Source organism: Hyposmocoma kahamanoa, unplaced genomic scaffold (assembly GCF_003589595.1).
Source record: "Hyposmocoma kahamanoa isolate Upper Pololo Valley unplaced genomic scaffold, ASM358959v1 100021, whole genome shotgun sequence".
NCBI classification, from domain to species: domain Eukaryota; kingdom Metazoa; phylum Arthropoda; class Insecta; order Lepidoptera; family Cosmopterigidae; genus Hyposmocoma; species Hyposmocoma kahamanoa.
The window spans coordinates 13,196,556-13,218,470 of NW_020653200.1; the positions used below are offsets into that span (position 1 = coordinate 13,196,556).

General features: G+C 36.2%; 1 protein-coding gene across 1 annotated transcript; it reads left to right on the forward strand.

Moving 5' to 3' along the window:
* The first annotated feature begins 7,198 nt into the window (after positions 1-7,198).
* On the forward strand, positions 7,199-20,246 carry LOC113240069 (TBC1 domain family member 13). Its single transcript, XM_026477279.1, has 9 exons — positions 7,199-7,218; positions 8,294-8,367; positions 9,087-9,212; positions 10,177-10,361; positions 10,497-10,595; positions 11,592-11,802; positions 12,262-12,463; positions 13,980-14,102; positions 19,003-20,246. The coding sequence occupies exons 1-9, from the start codon at positions 7,199-7,201 to the stop codon at positions 19,121-19,123; spliced, it is 1,161 nt and encodes a 386-aa protein (XP_026333064.1). The 3' UTR covers positions 19,124-20,246.
* Positions 20,247-21,915: the final 1,669 nt, after the last annotated feature.

A 21,915-nucleotide genomic window follows, 5' to 3' on the forward strand; every position in this document is an offset into this window, starting at 1 on the left:
TTATCAATTTAATCGCCATTCTTTAGATAATCAGTGATTTGGCGACAACTATTGAGAAAGTATTCTCGACAGGTTGAGAGAGGATGTTGTATGAGAATGTCATATATTTGGTTTTGTCAGTATTAAGTGTAAGTGCATTTACTCTGAGCCACTCGGTTACCGAGTTAAAGCCAAATTGGGCTTGTGTGAATACGTCATTCCAACTTGAGGCACTGAAAAGTAGGACTGTATCATCGGCATAGGATATGATCTTACCGCTAGAGAGGGGAAGAGTGCATAGTTGGTTAATATAGACAAGAAATAGGATCAATCCTAATATGCTTCCTTGGGGAACACCGTATTCAATAGGCAATTCATCACTCGTAATTTTGTCAATCGTCTCTCGCTGTTTTCTATCAGAAAGGTAGTCCTGTAAAAGTTTATGTTGAATTCCTCTAATTCCCAGTGCTTCTAACTTGTTTAAGAGAATTGGGATGGTTACGGTATCAAAAGCTTTTGCCAGGTCTAGAAAAATAGCCAAACACTTATTCTTAGAGTCTAGATTCCTTACAATGTAATCAGTCAGTTCGTCAACTGCGTCGTTAGTTGATAGTCTTGGTCTAAACCCGAATTGGGAGGTCAATAGGAGTTTCTTATTTTCTAAGTAATGTACAAGCCTTTTGTAAATAATTCTTTCAAGTATTTTAGAAAGAGATGGCAATATAGCAATTGGGCGATAATTGTTTTTACATTGCACTTATCACCACTTTTGTGACTAGGTTTCACAAGGGCTAATTTCAGAACTTTGGGAAATATTCCTGTTGATAAACAGAGGTTGAAAATGTAGGTGAAGTGTTGAATCAAACAATCCTTATATTGTTTAATGAAAGATCAGGGAATTTTGTCAATCCCAGTTGCACAGTCATTTCTTAAATTCATAATAATATTAATGTATGTAAAATATTAAGTTCAATTTCGTCCGTTTCGACTAAGGCTAGTGAGTGTAATTGTGTGGCGTGAGACGAGGTCATGGTCGACGTCGAAAGTGGAGCGTTGATTAGCGCCTTTTCAGCTAAATGTTTCCCTATATTAGCGAAGAAAGAATTTGCTGCGTTAACAGTTTGCTCTGCATTGACAGAGTTAGCAATGAGTTGCAGGGCAGACGATTTTGAGTTAGTCATGTTCGTGATATTTTTGATGACCTTCCATAATCGTTTTTTGTGTTGACCGGCATTTAATATTTGCGTCTTTTCATAATTACGTTTCAATTTTTTAAATAAATTGTTACAGAAATTTCTGTATCTATAATAAGTAGTTTTAATTATTGGATTATTCGGGAACTTTACAAAGTTTTGGTGAAGTTTATCTCGATTTCTAATGCAGCGCAGCAAGCCTGGGGTAATCCAAGGTTTAATTATTTTATTGCGTCGCGTAAATATTTTGGTCGTCGTATTCATTTCAATGATTTTAGTTAGCGAACGGACCAAATATTCCATTGCTACGTTTGCATCGGCTGAGTTGTAAATTGGGGGCACATCTAAACTTGCAAGGTCGCGAGACACACCCTCATTATTCAGTACTGTATGTGTACTGATAAAATTATGTCTATTGAAGCTCTTTTGTAGTTAGAGTAGTAAAATATAGTGATCAGTTACAGTAGTTTTTAAAATTAATGTTTTTACGGCAAGAATGGTTTTGGCTAAGATATGATCTATGCAGTTACGATCTCTCGTTGGATGAAGATGGGTAGGGAGGTAACCAAGGGAAGCTGTTTGGTTTAAGAATTCCGCTGAGTTGTTATCTTCATTGTCTATCTTAATATCAATATTTAAGTCGCCAAGAATGAATACATTTCGGAATGAGGAAAGTGTTGTCAAAATGGCGCATAGAGAGAGTAAAAAATTTCTTATGTTTTTGTACGAGGGAGAGCGGTAAATAGCTACAACAGCAATATCATTCCCAATTTTTCCGATCAAACAGTTAGCGTCCAGAATTATAGGCTCCTCAACTATGACGTTTGGAAGGTCATTTTTTATGTAGAGCGCTACGCCGTCGTTTTGTAAAACTTTGCTTTTGTTACTGAAATATGAATTATAACCGTCCAGATGAGGAGTCGATGGTGTATTGAGTAAACAACACTCTGTTAAAACAAAGATGTCAGGTTCAAAATAGTTGGATTTAACAACGTTAAAAGACCGTCAAAATTACATCTAATGCTTCTAATATTCTGTAAAACTATTTTTAAATTATAAGTAGACTTAGAAATAAACGTGGGGCACTTATCTGGGTCGCATGATATGGATTGAAATTCACACGTCGCATCAATGTCCTGCGCTAAATCGTTAACATTAGTGCCCATATATAAGCTGTATTAGAATAGGAGGGCGGCGCTCTAGGCGCCCTCATAATCAATAGTACCTATGTGCCTGGTTACTGCGCTTTTCCTAGCTGGACACTGCTCGTCTCCTGTTTTGTGGTTGGCGGGTTTATTGAAGCGTATACAGGTGGCGCACTTCGCGGGCTCCGCGTGCTTAGAACACTCCTTGATCGAGTGACACCGCAGTGGCCGCACGTGGACTCAGTATCCCGGCAGAACTTTGCGGAGTGTCCGTACTGCTGGCATTTATAGCACCTAGTTACTATTGTGTAGTCTCTTACCGGGCAGGAGGTCCAATTAATAAAGACACGCTGCTGTCTACGAGTGTCCTCCGAATGGGAGCTGTGACTTCAAAAATATAGTTACAGGTGGGCTCGTTCTTTTTGCCTGATTTATGGCTAAGTTTTATAGAGCTTTCTAAAGTGTTTCTGGTGAGGCTGGGGTGCTTATCACTTATATTTTGTTCATACAAACACTCCAATAAGTCTTTATCTGAGATGGTAGAGGGAACGCCTAAGACTATAACCTTTGGCCGCTTTTTAGTAGCATCTTCTACTTTGAGTCCTGATGTTTTTAACTGGTCTGACTGTTTCAGCTTTATTAAATCATCTTTCATTTCTGAGCTGATGACTACACCACCATCTTTTGTTTTCCGCATACCGCTGATATGCAGATTCAGTTCCTCGGGCTTTATTAAGTTCTGTAGAATTTTCTTGGTAACGTCACTTGATGTATCTTTATTAGCAGGATAAATAGCGATACTGCTCGTTTTCGAAGGACAAACTAGGGGCATGCCTCCTTTTCTAACCATATCATTAAAAGATTGGTTAGATGGTGATGCTCTAGGCACAGATTGCACGCAGTTTTTTAGGTCTTTTAATTGGGCAGCGATATTAACTTGCTCATCCGAAGCATTGATCAAAGTACTGGCCGAAATATATTTTTGTTTCAGAGACTGGTATTGCACAGCCATCTGAGAGGCACCTCCAAGCACTGACCTGCTAATGTTGCTGATTTTCAGCTTTTGCTAGGTGTTAAGTTTCCCATCACCAGCAATAGTGCATATTTCATTCAAGCAGTGTTCTATTTGAACCATCCATTTCTGAATTTCAGGGGTTGAGATCATGTCCTTAGTTGGTGCAAGGCCGGGGACTGCAGTTGAGCATGGGGTAGGCTCTTGATCCACGTGCCGCCTTACAGGGGGTGGGCTGCGATTCATCATCGTACTTCTGCTGAACGGGCTATTCATACTTCATAATTTACTTGAAGCACAAAAGCGCACGTAATATCACAAACACTTCAAAACAGTCCAAAAAGCGCTAAGACTGCGTTGACACAGTTACAGTTTTATAATCGTTTTAAATAATTAATAATTAAATATTAAATGCTGGCAGACACGTCTGTCTCTGCCAAGCATGAGCTCCGAATTTTCATTGATCACATGAAGAAACTAGAAGCACAACTCCTGCGTTACAAAGAGTACGAGTATTATTACTTCAGGTCTAGGACTTATTTGAGGTACCTGCGATAATAGAGTGGTGCAAAAAGGATAACATATTAATGACGCTACAGCACCGTCGCCCTGCATGAATAGTAATGAATATATCTGTCTAGGGCTACATAGACTTCAATCTATTATCGCTGTCTGACTATAGATTTATAAGTACAATTAACGCATTTCATCTGATGTTACAAATGGCATCTCAAGCTTTCAAAGGACTAGATTGATTAGGTAATCCGAAAAGAAGATCTTAAAGGAACTTACGCGTATCTTGACGTTATTACAGTTTGTGGCAAAATTCAGCATGATAAAAATCTTAAAAGATTCATGTCAGTTGCTCAGTAATATGGTTTTAGACATTGACTTATGGTTTTAGAAGACGTCGCTTCGAATTCGGCCGGATCGAAAGAATTTTTTTGAGTGTATTTATCTTTGTATTAATAATTATAACAAATTAGTGGAATAATTTCACATAAAAATCATTAAATATATAGTGATAAACGATTTCTATTCTATTATATTCTAATATCAATTCAATAAAAGTTTAAATACAATAAATAGCGACATCTCTAGCCGGGGCTGGTAGCTGTAAAGGTATCTAACTGGGTGATGAAATATCATAGATTTCTCATAGATGGCGCTACGGCTAAAATGTCGTCGAAAAACCAAAATACAAAGATACGACGCAAGCACTTAGAAAAATTCGTGATTTCCGCTTGTTTGTTCCGTGGCTTAGTTGGTATAGCGTTTGACACGGGATGCTAGAAGACGTGGGTTCGAATCCGGCCGGATCGAAGGAATTTTTTTCTGAGTGTTCGATCTTTGTATTTATAGTAAAAATAAAGGAACTATACAACCAGTGATGTAGGTACCCGTACCCCAATATCGGATATCTAGTATTGTGGATACCTAGGTATCCAATATTGAGGTAACTAACTAACTAACTAACCTACTTGTACAATAATCGGTTACGAAAATTTCACCCTGCTCAATTATGGCTAAAATGCATTAAGTTCTGTAATCTATTTACGCGCCCTAGCTAGTATCTATCACTGTCACAAACAGTACTACCTACAGCGTTCGGAATTCAAGATCTAACTAAATCGTCGAACGGAAAAATCATACTTGATGGGAAAAATCTTAGAGGATGGAAAAAAATACACTTTCAATGTTAACAGCGAACTGAAGGCAAAAATGGCGCAGACAACTAACAAAATTTAGTAACTTAAATTGGCGAAGTAGTTTTAGTTTTTAAATAAAGATTGTGTTGTTTAGTTGTCATTACAGCGGGGTATTCAGTATTGTGCACGTATTCAATATTTGGTACACCTCCCTTATATAGACCTACATATAATGCATACCACGGAAGAAAGAATATGTGGTCTGTGATGCATACTGATGAATATAATAATATTAGAATAGAATAGACACTACTCCGACAACATGTTACATCGACATGATTTTGCTCCGACACTACGCGACTTCGACAACACAGACGATTTATCGTTGGACGACTGTTGCGTCTAGCCGTTCCCATATAATGACTATCTGTCCTGACTGCGTCGTCGTGGACGATTATTTTATCGTTGATCGACTGTCGTGTACCTGTCTACCTGTCTATCTGTACTACCTGTTCCCACTAGATCGTGACGGCAACTTATCGTTTCACGGCAGCTGCCTTGTCGTTTTCAGGACAGAGTCGTTTGATGCACTGCAGTCGCTTCTACGAGTATGTTCTATATTGTTTTAGAAGCCAGTAGATCGCTCCTGAAATGGATGAATATGAAATGTTAATAATGTATTACTTTTCAAAAAGGCGGACGAGGAAGCAAACGAAGAAAATAAAGTTTTGGGTACATATAATGATATTAAATAGAATTCCATTAGGATTGTATGAAACGCTTATAGATTAACTGGCAAGTGATGAGAGAATATTTGGGACAATTTAAGAATTGAATATTTTGTAATAATATGTATAATTAAATTTGAACAAAACTCAATTCACAACAAAAATTTAGTTGCAAATAGTTTTTGACCTCGATTCACTGCGACTATCTGGCGTCACGTTTTTATCGTGACCTTTTATTTATCGTTGGAGGACTGTCGTGTCTAGCCTGGTCCTATATCACGACTACGCAAAATAGGCGCCTTGTCGTCGAGTTGCGGACACCAGCCCGTTACACCAAGTACCAAGTATCACGACTATCTGTCGTGGACGTTAATTTTATCGTTGAACGAATGTCGAGTCTAGCTGTTCCGACTAGATCGTGACAACAATATATCGTGACTACGATAAATAGAACGTGACGACAATAGTAGCTGCGATTATCTGTCAAATGATGATAATGACGGAGATCAGCATCACCGGCATCATCAGCATCCTTCAGCAAAATCAGCTTCACTTCACCATCAGCATCATAAGTACCATCAGCATCGTAAGCACCATCAGAATCATTAGAACCATCAGCATCAGCACCATAAGCACCATCAGCATCATTAACAACATCATCAAAGCACTAACAGCAGCATCAGCATCATCGGCATTATACAAGCGTCATCAGCTCCGTCAGTATTATCTATGTATGTGTATCACCTTTTTCCGAACATTTTCATCGTGACGTTTTATTTATCGTCAGACTGTCGTTCTAGCTGTTCCTGTTGTGACGACAGTTTATCGTCGTAAGGACAAAAAAAATCGTGAACGACAGTTAATCGTGTGGACAACTACATGTGAACAACTTCATTTAAATATACAAGACACGACACTGTAAAACGGCACGACTATCTGTCGTCACGACTTAATAGGAATGCGCCATTCTAGGTTGTAATTTAATTGCGCGTCCGTACTTCAGTATTGACAGTTGTTGAGAGATATTTATTGTATTAAGCTCAACTCACACTGGCGCATAGTCGAAGCGTCGCGTCGCGTCGTGTTTTTCAACTGTACCGTCTGGCGACTGGCGACGACAATCGCATTAGTGCGCCGGGATCACAATTTGGTCGGCGTCTCACCCCTCACGGCGCCCAAATGACGCGCGGATACACGCGTCGACGCGCGAAGCCGCTTGATTCCATATTTGCAAAACTCAAATTTGTATCTTAATAATGGGAAAATATAGATGAATATGCTATAGGCGAAAAACATGACGCGTCGCGACGCTTCCACTCTGCACCATTGTGAGTTGAGCCTTACTGTGTATTAATGACAGCTGACTTGAGCTGACAGCATACGTCATCATCGGATGTGGTGTGACTGGTACCTATGGTAGTTTTGGCAAAAGAACCTAAACACAAATGAGTTGACAGAACTATTTTCTATTTATCATTATACAATTAACAAAATGAGTTTACACAAGGCCAGGTAAGTGGGGTTTGCTATAGTCGTATGGTAAAAATGTAGGAAAGTGGCATATAAGTTCGTTTTACAATGGATACCTACCAAAATATTTTTGTAATAATAGTGAACGGCGGACATATTCCAATCTTACATGTACGGTGTCATAACTCCTCCCTTTGTTTCACTTTGCTTCATAACAAACGTTCAGCGATGGACAAATAATTCTTATGGTACGGTATTATGATCCAACATTTGTCTAGAGGAACATAGGCAAATCTTTGTTTGAAGCCTCAGTGTTAATTAAATTATGTCTGCATGCATTGTCCACATAATAGCTTTTGATCCCCTTGAGTGTTCTTACAGTCCGTAGTACAGCATTATTTGCTGACCATTACGTATTACCTATTCTTTGAAATCATTCATGAGCCTATTTGCTCTTCAATCTTTACATAGACCGTCTGTGCATAATAAGTTTTAAAACCAACTTATAAAAGAAATAGGAATTGGTGTGTTTCATATCTTACATTCCATTGAATCATGCAAATTTGGTTGTTGTACCTTGATTTTTTATAAATGAGGAAATACATAACTATAATTTTGTACATCAGACTGTCCATACTTATTTGTTGGATTCGAATTATGGAGAAAATATCATGGGCGCTATTGTTTTTTAAAACATGGGAGTACATTCATAAGTAACTATTAGTCATGAAATATCGACTCATCTGTAGAACAAAGATCTATGTGCAAGATGACTTGTTCTCAGGACTGTGGTACATTTCGTTCATTCTTCTTCGCCATGTTCAATTTTTTATTTCTGTAACGAAATAAGTTATAGAAAGATGTTAGAAAAAAGATAAATTCTCAAAACACCTTTACATTACACATTACCTTAGTTTGAATAATGAAATTATTTTCATAATGTAACTTATTCCTCTTTTCGCTATATAATCACATCAGACTCTGTACTACGGATGAGTCTATATGTTCAGAAATATTAGACTATTAGTTTTGATTAGACTGAGCTCAAGCAGCAAGTTTTAATGAATTGATTACATACCTTTTTTGCTTAATATATAAATTTAGCCAATAATTTCAGAATAAAAGCCTTTGAAGAGATCCTTGAGGAAGATGTGATTGACATGAACCACCTTCAAAAACTGGCTTTCAATGGTAAGACCAATATTTATATTTTATATTCAATATTTATAATTTATATTTTATTACAAAAAAAAAGTTTGGGCGGAACTGAAACCCAATTAAACTTGAAATAATGGACTGCAATATTAAAAATATATATAAACTTATATACTTCTTATGTAATCATTAATTATAAAATCATAGGAATAGTCCAAAGCAGAATAAAAATAACTAAAAAATATAAACAAAACTTCTTATAAAAATATTAGCTGAGGAAGCTAATCAGAACCTTTAAATGTCTTCAAAGCTGCCTGCCGCATTTGGTTTGTTGAAATCTGCCCCAAAGGGTACTCTACAAAATAACAAATATTTTTCTTGCTTAAAAACACTCAATCATTGCAACCTGTAGTTTTAATATTTTAGCAATAAAACAATCCATACAACAAGTAAAGTTTAACCATTATCTATATTCTTCCAGTAATATCCCTACAACTATTTTTGAGAATGCTTACTTTTCGACAATGAGACTAAACATGACCTCTCATTCAGTTTTTAGCACATGTACACTGACTGTTGCCACTGACAGGTGTGGGACTCGGTGGTGCCCATGTTGTGCCTTATTATAAACATAATTCCTAAACGCACTGACTCCATAAACGCTTGTTCTTAGCTGCCCTTATTCAAAGGTGCCTCTTCCTGTAACAAAAGTTGTAATTTTTGAATTGAATAAAGTTTTTTTTCGGTTATTTTAGGTATCCCTGAAGACAAAGGCTTGCGTGCTCTAGTGTGGAGAATTTTGTTACACTACTTGCCTCAAGAGAAGAATATCAGAGATGGAACATTGATGAAGAAGAGACAGCTCTATAAACAGTTTATAGGTATGTAAGCATTTTACTAATCAACTATTTTTCCAAGAATGTGTCTATAATGTATATTGGTTGTGTTCTTGTCAATCATACCATACTGTGTAATAAAAACTTGTACTGTATAGTAAAAATTACTTAAGTAAAATGAAAAATGGGATTGTATCATATTTTCATTCAATAATTAGTATACTGCGTTATAATAGTTATCACTTAAAAGTGTTATTGTGTACAGAGCATAGTATTTAGGTAATTTATATTTTAATTAATCGTTAATATTAATTATAAAAGCAATCAAAATAGTCAAGTAGCTAACTAACTGTTCTTCTAATCTTCGAGTATCTGTTGAATCTGTTGTTCTAATCTTAGGGTCGTATTTCCAGTGCTTGAAATCATACTCAAGTCTGCTCAAATCCTGACTTGAGCATTGAGTAGAGTTTTAGAATATGACCCTGAGTGGTTACACACGGCGATAGCAGCGATGCAAACGCGCACGTACATTTAAAAGTAAAAAAGAAGTAAGTACAATAAATAAAATAATAAATTACTTAATTAATTTATAACGCGCATCGCGTTTGCAATCGCTGCCTAAAGTCGCGCTCATGTGCAAAGGTAGACAATTAACGACTCTTCAACTTCAACTTCAACTTTTGTGTCTATGGCTCCGTCGTTTTGCGCGACGATTTTGCCAATGTCAGGGTTGAGAGACATGTGTAGCGGTAGTGAGACAGATTGCCGGTAATTAAAATACTTCGGCGGTTTTTATTCACAATGACTCTTACACATTGCATGCGCAAAAGACCGATAGAGACCCTTTATATCAATTTCAATTGTTCGAACCACAAGCGATTGAAACATTTAGAATAAAGAAACTATAGAGTAGCTTTGATGTAATATTATTTTTACAATGACTTTTTATTAAATGTTAGTAATAACTCACAAAATATTGTTGTACCTACATGTTTTTAAATATTTGCAGATGAAATTATAGCGGCTCCCGGATGCGCCGGTGGCACCGACCATCCCTTAAACATCAGCCCTGACAGCACTTGGAGCACCTACTTCAAAGATAATGAAGTGTTGTTGCAGATCGACAAAGATGTCCGCAGACTCTGCCCTGACATCTCGTTTTTCCAGTCTGCTACTGAATTTCCTTGTGAAGAGGTTTGTATTACTTTAGTGTAACAGAATGTGACTTAGAGTGTTATGATTCAATCAGTCTTTGCCGCACATTGTTTACATGAATATATGAGTTGTGTTTAGTTGCATATAGTAGTACTCATAAGTTTATTATTACAGGTTGTTAACAGCAATGGAGTGAAACGACTGCACAGGCGAGTGGAAACTTCTGTTCTCAAATATTCCACATTGGAGAGGCGAGGTCTTGGTGTTGCTAAGGTGAGTAATAGAAGCATGTTTTGCACTCATCGCGTAGTAGAAGTCTTAGTAGAAACCTTTGCAGATTAGTCGCATCCCCAGAGTACGAATGGGTGTGTTGTCAAAGGCACCCTCAATTACTAGAAAAGCACACAGTGCTATTTGTTTGTCCTCAAACGCTCTTTCAAGCCTGTCCTCAAGGTGGAGCAGGGCTTTCTCTGTGGATTTTCCACTTTGATAGGTATGTTGAATGGGATGAAGGACTATGTATTAAGGATGTAGCCCTAATGTGATTATCAAGTACCTTCTCCATTGCCTTAAGTAAAAATGGGGTTATGCAGATTGGTCTAAAGGACTTGCAAGAGAGAAGTCGTTTCTACCTACTGGTTACATACAACAGAACATTTTATTTGAAAAAACAATTACTTCAATCGTCTTTTAATTTTGATACGTTCTGCTATATGTGGCCGGTGGTTTACATGCACATCTATGAGCATGCATGAGGTGCTTACTTAAAAATACTTAAATATCCAGGTCCTCAAGGCCGCAATTAATGAGTAGCACTGCAGTTTTGTAATAATAATAATAGCGCACACACTCAACGTAGCCCCACACTAGGGAAACCCTGTGTCGCGGGTGCCATGGACACACACATATACAACCACGAATTACACCCAAACTCACGCGATAAATAAATGTAGGCCATACCTGGGACTTCTGCGTGGCAGTCCGACACGGTAACCGTTGGCCATAGAGACATTTTGCCTGAGTCCAAATCATGTTTTTGTGAAAATAGGACTTTGCAATACTGTATAAGTGGAAATAGTGACACATTTGGTCGAATTCTTTATTGCACATGTAATTGACCAGGTCACAGGTGTTTAATTAAATTTGATCGCACGTGTTTTCTCAATTCACAATCAGGTACATAATTATGTTTAAAGTTATGCAGCTCTTCATTGGCCACAGTGTATGATAACAATCGCGGGCTACTTTATGGTAATTGAAACATTTCAGCTAAGCAACGAAATTCGTCGATCTGATAGCCTCTCGTGTGGAGACTACGCGCCGCTGCACGAAGGTTGCGAGGCGCACTGGGAAGTGGTGGAGCGTATGCTGTTCCTTTACGCGAAGCTTAACCCCGGACAGGGCTACGTACAGGGCATGAATGAAATCATTGGCCCTATATACCACACCTTTGCCTGTGACTCTAATAAGGAATATAGGCGTAAGTAGAATAGACTATGAACTTTGTTATTTCGAATACTTAAAATAATTTTACGACTTCATTTTGATACAAGACAAAAAGACAGTACAGATGGTAATTGTTTTTAAATGTCACTAGACATCTATGTGCCAAAAGGATGGGAGGAAAATCTGAAAGGAAAGGAAGATTAGATAAGATTTTAACGCCGAATATGATTTAACATGAAGGTGGTAATTGAAAGTATTTAATAAAAAATATTATAGCACCACAACACTTACAGTCTGATGATAGTCCTTGTTTTAATGCGTCATCATCAGTTTTTTATACTTGTAAATAGTTTCAAATTACCGATACAGTGAAAGTCTAGTTACAACACTACAATGTTCAAATGTTATATACACGTGCTATAAGAGTGTTGAAAAAGTGATCAGGTCTAACATTCCTTTTATAAAGTGTTGCGTATTGCTCTTTGTTATTCAGAGCATGCAGAAGCAGACTGCTTTTTTTGCTTCACGAACTTAATGGCGGAGATACGAGACTTCTTCATCCGGACACTAGACGAGGCTGAAAGTGGAATTAACTACATGATGACCAAACTAAGCGACTGTGTGAAAAGACACGACGTCGCCGTATGGAATCAACTCGAGAAGCTCGAGTTACGACCTCAGTACTACAGCTTCAGGTACATCAAACGGGATGAGTTGAAGTAACTGCTTTAGTGAGACTTTCGGACTTAATTCAATTCAAATTCAATTCATGGCTTAATGGCTTATTCCACTCTTTTAAGCAAGTTGGTGCCGATTGTGACAACGCACTTTTTTAACGCTCGCACTCATAGCCCCGCACTAGGGAAACTGTATCGCGGGTGCCTTGGAATACACACACACACACACACACACACACACACACACACACACACACACACACACACACACACACACACACACACACACACACACAGACAACCATAAATTACACCCAAACTCACGAGAGAAATAAATGTAGGCCATACAGATTGTTCTCTCGACCTCGAGACCTCGAAAGAACAATCTCCCGACCTCTGCGTGGCAGACCGGCATGGTAACCGTTCGGCCACGGAGCCAGTTACAAATTTGTCTTTACTACGTTAGGAGAAGGACATTTTAGTACTTTTCAGTAGCAGTACAGCTCCTTGTGAAAGAGTTCGTCCAGGGGAATTCTGCCACCTTACCTATTTCTACCGCCAAGCGGTAATGTGGGTATTAGGAACTGCGTTCCGGTTTTGAAGGGTAAGGGTGCTGGTGAAATTACAGGCACATGGGATTTGTCAACTTGTGTCTCAGGGTGACCGGCGCAGTTGCAGTGCCCCTCGGTTATAGTTCACATATTTAAGGCCCTATAGAATATTCTATAGTCGACATACTCGTGCATTTCCGGAGCTATCATTAATGCTTTACGGTTTCTGCATAAAGATTTCCTTAGAAAGCTCGCCATTTAAAAAAGCAGTCGTGACATCAAACTGAACTAAATAATAATAATAACACACACACTCAACACATCCCCGCACTAAGGAAACCCTGTGTCGCGGGTACCATGGACACACGTATAGACAACCACAAATTACACCCAAACTCACGAGAGAAATAAATGTAGGCCACACAAATATTTCTCCCGGCCCGGGAGTCGAACCTGGGACCTCTGCGTGGCAGTCCGGCATGGTACCCTTTCGACCACAGAGGCAGTTATGCAGTTTTCCTGAGCACTGATACTTAAAAGTGCTCTTGCTTGCGAGACTCACTACGGGGCTTACCATCAGTCGAGCTTTATATGTGAAAACTTATGTCTAAGGGTGTGTGTCTCCAAATCTTTGTGATTTAAAGTTCTGAGTGGCACTGCAACTGTTATCGCTAGGCCTGTCGCTTACCACCAAGCGCCCGACTTGTTCGTCCGAATAAATACAAAAAGTTTAGGGCTGTCAAATTTATCGACACTTACACAACTACTGCAGAATTTCAGACAGCATGTGTATGTATCACAACTAATTTGATAAGATTCAACACAATTTAACAATTTTAAGGTAGAATTAAATTTTTCGTCCTTTTTTTACTGATGACTTTTTAGTCTGCACAGGCCCGGAACTGCCTAGTTCTGCCACTGAGCTACCACTTTCAATTTCAATTAATCCAATACAAAACAAACCAATGAGACTGTTGTTCTAGATGGCTGACACTGCTGCTCTCTCAAGAATTTTCTCTACCGGACGTCGAGAGGATCTGGGACTCTCTGTTCGCCGATGGGCAGCGGTTCAACTTCCTCATTTACGTGTGCTGTGCCATGATATTGTAAGAATTATTCACTCGTTCGTTCAAATCGTACGTTTGTAGGTTATGTACGAACTTTATTATACACTTATACAGTAAGGTATGTGCTTAGAGCATAAAGGATGGGAGGCGCTATTAGCGTTACTTCTCGAACATAACCACAGGGCCTCATTTTTGTACCCACTATGACGTCACAAGAACTATTATGTCTGTGAACACACTCTGCCACTTTTTGAGGGGCGGGGGGGTAAGACTACAAGTAAACAGGTGCACTCGAATGCAATATTGAGTTGTGTCACTATGGTTTGACACAAACAAACATCGACAACACTAGCTTATTTTTACAAATACACAGATCAAACACACATTGATGTCATGTCCGTACACAAAATGGGCCTATAAAAAATAAAGCAATTCTCATGAATATACTAGAGACGGAAAGTTATCGTGGCGTGGCGGTATCGATATGTATTACGTACTGGTTAATTAGGTATATGAAAAATGAAATTCCACCCTTGGCTAGACTGGGTGTAGAGGATTTCTTTTCGCAATTTTGCGAGTAGTGTAACAGTGGTATTGTTTTACTTGTATTTGCCAAAGGAGATTGCCCATTGACTTCCCAATAAATGGATGACAATAAATACAAAGTCTAATCCAAAAACCGTGAAAAAATGTCCGGAGTTTTTCCGGCTTTTCGCGGTCAGCGTTGGAGCCAATAACAAGCATGGCTGGAGTTACCCTTTACAAACGTAGTGACATGTATAGAAATATAAAAGAAAAACTAAAACATTTAATTTAAATTGTAAAGTCATTGCAGTATTGCTTAATTTCGTTTGCTACAATTTAAAGGCCCGAAAATTATCCATATTCAGCTTCTTACTGGAAGTAACAAAATGCACCATATTTAGCTTCTAGTGATAACTACTTGAACACAAGAGTGATGGAGTAGTCTGAACGTCAATTAATAAATTTTATAGTATTATGTTGAATTTTATACGAATTCACTTCAAGTATTAGGAGTTGTGTATATATATAAGTACATACAAATATTATAAATGTGAAAATAGCTGTGTCTCTCTGTTGATAGTTCTGACGTGCTGTAAGAAATATATCGATGTTTCGTATTTCTAGATTCCAACTAAACGTAAACACAAAGTTTCATAATCTCGAAAACCGATTTATAATAAAACCGTTATGCTTTCAGGGGATTTTGGTTGCTTATTATAAAGAAAAGATGAAGTTAGTTTGTTTTGTAATATTCCGAAAATAATGTAAAAAAATACATTTGGGATTACGAAAATTCGAGCAAACATTATTTCCGGCAAATGTATTTTTGAACTTCTGATTGGTAACCCCAAACTAAAACGAATACAATAATATTTTGTTAGTTATTACTAACATTTAATAAAAAGTCATTTTAAAAATAAGATTAACATTAAATCAACTCTATAGTTTCTTTGTACTATATCTAAATATTTCAATCGCTTGGGGTTCGAATTTTGAAATTGATGTAACGGGTCTCTTTCTGTCTTTTGCGCATGTCTTGTGTAGAATAAGGACAGTTAGCGGTTATTTATTTTGATTGCTTTTGTAATTTATGTGTATTTTTATTTTTTCTTACTATACGGAATGAGTTACGATGATTTATATTGAAACAATTACAATTTATTTTCATTATTTATAATTTATTTCCATTATTTATAATTTATTTCATTATTATTTAATATATAATACGACGGAGAAATCAATTTGAATAAACTTCGTTACATAGTCTGTAAAAAATCGGAGAATAAAAGCACGTTCGCTTCTCTATGTATAATGAATAAAGAACAAACAATGAGTCTTACCATTGCATGATTTTTAGTATTCTAAAGCAATTTTTGTAAAATATCTAAATTATAATCTCAGTACAGAGTACTAAAAAAACCGACCTGAAAAGTGCGTAGTAAGTAGTGTCGTGGCACTTATAGAAATAGCCAGAATGCGTTGTGATCAACTCAAAAACCACTTGTAAAGCAATGCAAATAAAGATATTATAGTATTCAATAAGCATTAAGACGGGAATCTAAATTAAACATTTCTTCATAGTAAAGCTGATTTGATTATATTGATTTTAATATTTGAACCTAAAGCGTCATTGCGATGCCTAAACTAAGTAAATGTATACCTGTATTTTAGACATCGTTTTCTGGAAATTTCTTTACATGACAGCTTAAAAATATATTTTCTATATTTAACAATAAAATAATGAGATATTAACATTAAGAAATTAGTAAATAAAACATTAATTTTTATTCTCGTTTCCTTAATTGGTAATATTAGTATGAAACTAACTTTAAGTATTAAACTAACTAACTATGATAAATAATAATATGTTCATTTGACTAGCCATGATATTTGATTATTAACGCACTGACGCACTCGAAAATGGCATTCAAAAATGAACACAAACGTAATGACCACAACGTATATAAAGGGTGTAATCGTTAAGTGTGTCCAGGCGATTATTCCATAAATATAAGAGATATCAAAAGGTTTTAAATTGATATCGTAAGTACGTACCTAATAAGTACATTGATATCGATAACTTTTTTAAATAAATCTAGAAATATACAAATTTTTTACATTACACGCTCTCATATGTTTAATATGACATTTCTAGAGAGGCTTCAGTTTTTCCTACTGTAAGAGGTAATAATAAGTTAACAGATAGCAAAACTGCTATAAATAAAGTATATTTCAATCGAATAAAAATATAATGGCATAGTCAATTATTAGGCCAAGTGTAAGTTGTCCATAAAAATGAATAAAATTGATCAAATTTTTTTTAGGGCTGATCAACACGGTTTCATGTAAGGATCATTTCATTGTATGGGTATATATTCTAGGTAAACAATGAAACGTACGTATAAGAACGTTACCTGATCTATGGTCGAACTGAATCAATTGCGTTACGTTCTTGCATCTATTCTAAAATTCTTTATTCCCGACTTCTAAAAATATAGAAAAATATGAATATATATATAAACTAAAACGTAAAATTATACTAGCAAAGTCCATGAACGGCACTTCGTTGAGTTTGGGTCAGCTTTCGCCATCCTTCTTTAATAAAATGTCATTTTGAATGAAAAAAACTTTTTATTAAATTTGGCCCACTTCTGCTGTCCCGATTCTTTTAATCCAATACAATAAAATAATTCTTATAAGAAACTGAATCTATCAGCATTAAAAAAATAGTCAATTTTATTCATTTTGTATAAAAAACATTTTATTAAATTTGACCAACTTCTGCTGTCCCAATTTTTTTGGTTCCGTACTATGAAATGATCCTAACAATAAAAAAAAATTATTTTATTTATTTATTCATTTTTATGGACAACTCACACTTGACCAAATAATTGAGTATGCGTGTATTTTTATTCAATTAAAAGACATTTTTATTACTTTATTTGTAACAGTTTTGTCATCTGTTAACTTGGTACTTGGTACTTGGTGCAACGGGCTGGTATCCACAACTCGACGACAAAGCGCCTATTTTGCGTGTGGATCTGTTAACTTATTGTTACTTCTTACAGTAGGAAAACTAAAGCCTCTCTTCATTGACCTAGCAACAAATGGACATCGGGTCAAATACAAAAACCACTAAAAAAATGTCCGAAGTTAACCTATGCAAACGTAGTGACATCTAACGAAATATAAAAAACTAAAACATTTAATTTAAGTTTTAACCTCATTACAGTACTGCCTAATTTTGCTTGTAACAATTTAAGGACCCAAAAACACCATATTCAGATTCTACTGGAAACTTAACAAAATGCACCATATTTAGCTTCGACTGAAAAATACTTGAACATAAGAATAATGGAAAAGAATGGATTTCTCGTAAATTTTAATTAATTTTTATGTACATTATTATGTTGAATTTTGTACAAATTCACTTAAAGATATAATAAAGAGTTGGGCAGATACATACATACAAATATTACTACAAATATGAAAATAAGCTTGTACTATAAGAAATGTGCCAATGTTACAACTAAACGTAAACTCAAATATCCGTAATTCCGAAAACCGATTTATAATAAAACCGTTACCCTTTCAAGTAATTTTGTTTTGTAATATTCCTAAAAAAATACATTTGAAATTATGATAATTCGAGCTAACGTTATTTCGGGCAAATGTATTTTCTGACTTCTGATGACAAGCAGTAAAACGAGTACAACAATATTTTGTTAGTTATTGCTAACGTTTAATAAAAAGTCATTTTAAAAATAAGATTAAAATCAACACGACTCTATAGTTTCTTTGTTCCAAATATTTCAATCGCTTATATTTCGAACATTTGAAAATGACCAATAAGTTTATTTAGGCTTCTTGAAATTGACGTAATGGGTCTCTTTCCATCCTTTGCGCATGCAATGTGTAAAAAAAGGACATTTAGCTATTTGATTATTTTGTTTGCTTTTGTAATTTATATTTACGATTAATTTATATATAAATTAATTACTTTAAAACGGTACCAAATAACACTTTTAAATGAAAATTATGATAACACAATATATTTGTTTAGTGAAAATATGATTTGACTTTACTGCAGTAATTTTTACAAGTTATTATTATATAGTACTGCAAGATTGACAACCGCGCTCTCAGTCGAACAAGAAGACTCGAAGAGTGTTGCGCGAATGACGCCCTGTATGCGATTTTGACGCCCTATAGGTGCGGACACTTTTTAGCGCGAACCGACATCCATTTGTTAGTAGGTCAATGCCTCTCTACGAATGTCATAGTAACGTTACGCGGAATTGCCGCTAATTTCTTACGAGGTTTAGAATCAGGCTCATGGAATATGCGATGTTAAGTAGGATTGTGCAGAGCCTACGACAACGAGGACCTTAACACTGTCATATTTTTGTATCAGATTGATGAGAGAAAACCTGCTGAGCGGCGACTTCGCGGCTAATGTCAAATTACTTCAGAACTTCCCACCGATGGACGTCTCATTAATCCTCAACAAGGCTCTAGAACTATCTAATAGTTAATCTTTTTGAATATTTTTTGTACAAATAATTTTATACAGTAAGTTTTTTAAGGTAAGAAGCATTTAAAATAATTTTTTACTATTGTGTGTTTATGTACAATTTTATAACATAGGTACATTTTAGATCGAATATATTCGTGTTTTAGAGAGGTAATAGAACATTCCTTCGCATTCTTTCGGGACTAAGTTTATATAATGATCATAATTATAATATTACATGAAATATTTCAAAATTCATATTCGTACGTAATTTTATGAATCGATTGCAGTTTTCTAGTTTATAATAACACATCGATCATTAAGATATTTGGATTGTAGTAGCAATAATATCAAGTGTAAGTTAGTGCTACAATTGCAAGTTGCATTTTATAATTCCTTCATTGTTGGCCATATTTAGTTACCATTATACAATATACAGACCACAGCACATCCAGCGTAAATAAGTACACGGCTGATTTACTAGCCGTTGTGCGAATGGAAAACTGTGCGTACGCAGTGTTGGGTTAACGGGGAAGGCAGGTATAGTAGCACTTGTGTGCCATTTTGCACAGACCATCCGCGAATGGTACTCGCGCATGCTTAACGTTGCCCAATGTATTGCACGACATTGTCAAGGCTCATCCTAATGTTTTCCAAATGACACACATAAAGCTGGGTACTCACTAGCGAGCTGTAACTGTTGCATGTTATGTTACCAAAAATCATAGTGTGTACGTGGTATGCGAACTTTATTTATAACCAGGTACTCATTCTATCAAATGAAGATTATTTCATGCGTACACACTAGAACCTCGTTACTGTATCTGTCACGTTACAGTTACACAGTTATATAGCTAATGAGTACCCGGCTTTACTATGATGTGTAATTGACATAACAAATCCAGAGTGAAAAAACCAATTACTTTCGTATGTTTTATTTATACATGCGATATTGTACCAATCTTTTTACAATTAATTATTAAGTCAATGAAATCAGTTGACAATATTATACTTATGGAAATATTTTGCTTAAAAATATTTTTATTATATAAAGTAATAAACTCTTGTACTTTGCGGAAAGATTTCTAGAAAATACAACCAAAACTTAATGTATTGTTTCACTTCTACGGTATATTCCAACCTACCCACCTACCTTACCTATTGTGTTAGATAGAGCATCGAGCCTGGGTTTACCCGGTCCGAGAAAAGCCGGATTTTCCCAGTTCTGATGGTTACAAAGAAACCCGGGTTTGATTTTAAAAACCAGGGTTTTTCGAGTATTTTACCTAATTTTTTTGTTATTTATTATGTATAAACCACTTCGAATACAATAATAAATGTAATAAAAACACGCTTACATGTAATTAATTATGTGTACAGAAGCGTAGTTGCTACGTTTCTTCCCTACCTACCAAACAACCAAGAAAACAAGCAATGCGTAAAGTGGAATGGAAAATTTCTTTAACAGTTTATACAATGTTTTTTAATTTGGAAAGTCCTGTTTCATTTATGATAATTCTTCATCTCTTCCTTTGTTTCATTGTAGAAAATCAGCATAGGAACAGTTTCTTTTTTTTGTAACATAACAAAAAGATCGAAAAGCTCGAAAAAGCCCAGTCTACCCGGGTTTTGACTATACTATGACCCGAAAACCCGGATTTCAAAATTGGTCTGGGTTTCGATGCCCTAGTTTTAGTGAACTGCCGTAACTTAAAAGCATAAAAAAGGAACCCTCTTGAAAGTTAACTTGCCTATCACCACGTCAAAACTAACGATCTTTTTTATTCAGTAGAACGTTTGCGCATCTGCCTCCAATCCGTATCAGTTCCGAATCCGAGAAATGACGGTCCGACGTAGTCATGAGATATTGCGCACTAAATCCGGATTTTATCTTCGTAACTCCAGAATACCTTCAATTCGTATCATTATTTTTACGGGCCGAAGTAAGTACCTATAGTATTAATTGCATTAACGTGTACGCACTGTGTCCGATCCAAGTGCTTACGCAGTGGCGGTGGCGCGGAGGGGTGGAGGGAATTAGCAGGTATCGATACATAACAAGAAGCCGGTGAGGTATCCAAAGAAAAATGTATACTGAGACATGGAGGTTCTGTGTTCATGAGGGAACAAGCACGTCTTATGCTTCAAAAACGTAAATTTAGAATCCCAGTGCCCTCAAGAAGGACTGCCTTGTCAAATAAATTAATTTCTTTTCTTGGTCCTTTTGTTTACAAAAGGGTTAGCGCCATAGTATTTTTAAAAAGGTGTTCAGTTTGGTCATGTTCAGTTAATGAAACAAAGTGTAAAAGTGGCTCAATACACTATACTATGAGGATATTGAGGAAATACTAAGGGTCGTATTCTAGAACTCTACTCAATACTCAAGTTAGAACTTGAGTATTGCAGTGAGCACTGAAAATCATTCTCGAGCCCTTGCCATTAGGGTCGTATTTCCAGTGCTTGAAATCATACGCAAGTCTGCTCAAATCCTGACTTGAGCATTGAGTAGAGTTCTGGAATACGACCCTGAGAGTTAATATCTGAACTAAACTTTCTGCCTACACAAACACACATATACTACAGCACATACGTTCACAAAAAACACACACACGGACGCACACACACAATTTATTATTCATTAAAATAATCATTTCCTTTAAATATTGTGATAGATTGTTAACTAAAATTCTTATTCCTAGTCATTTGTCTATTATTTGTCAAATGACTAGAAATAAGACTATAATATCTACGTAGTTCACAATTATAAACTATTTGCGTTCTATATTTGTAACCTCACCTATGCGACAGACTATG

What these genes read in the sequence shown, in the direction of transcription:
- LOC113240069 (XM_026477279.1), top strand. Translation starts at nt 7,199, where the DNA reads ATGAGTTTACACAAGGCCAG. An exon ending in GAGGTCTTGGTGTTGCTAAG is followed by an intron (nt 10,596 to 11,591) that starts GTGAGTAATAGA and finishes GAAACATTTCAG; the next exon opens with CTAAGCAACGAAATTCGTCG. An exon ending in CTCTAATAAGGAATATAGGC is followed by an intron (nt 11,803 to 12,261) that starts GTAAGTAGAATA and finishes TTTGTTATTCAG; the next exon opens with AGCATGCAGAAGCAGACTGC.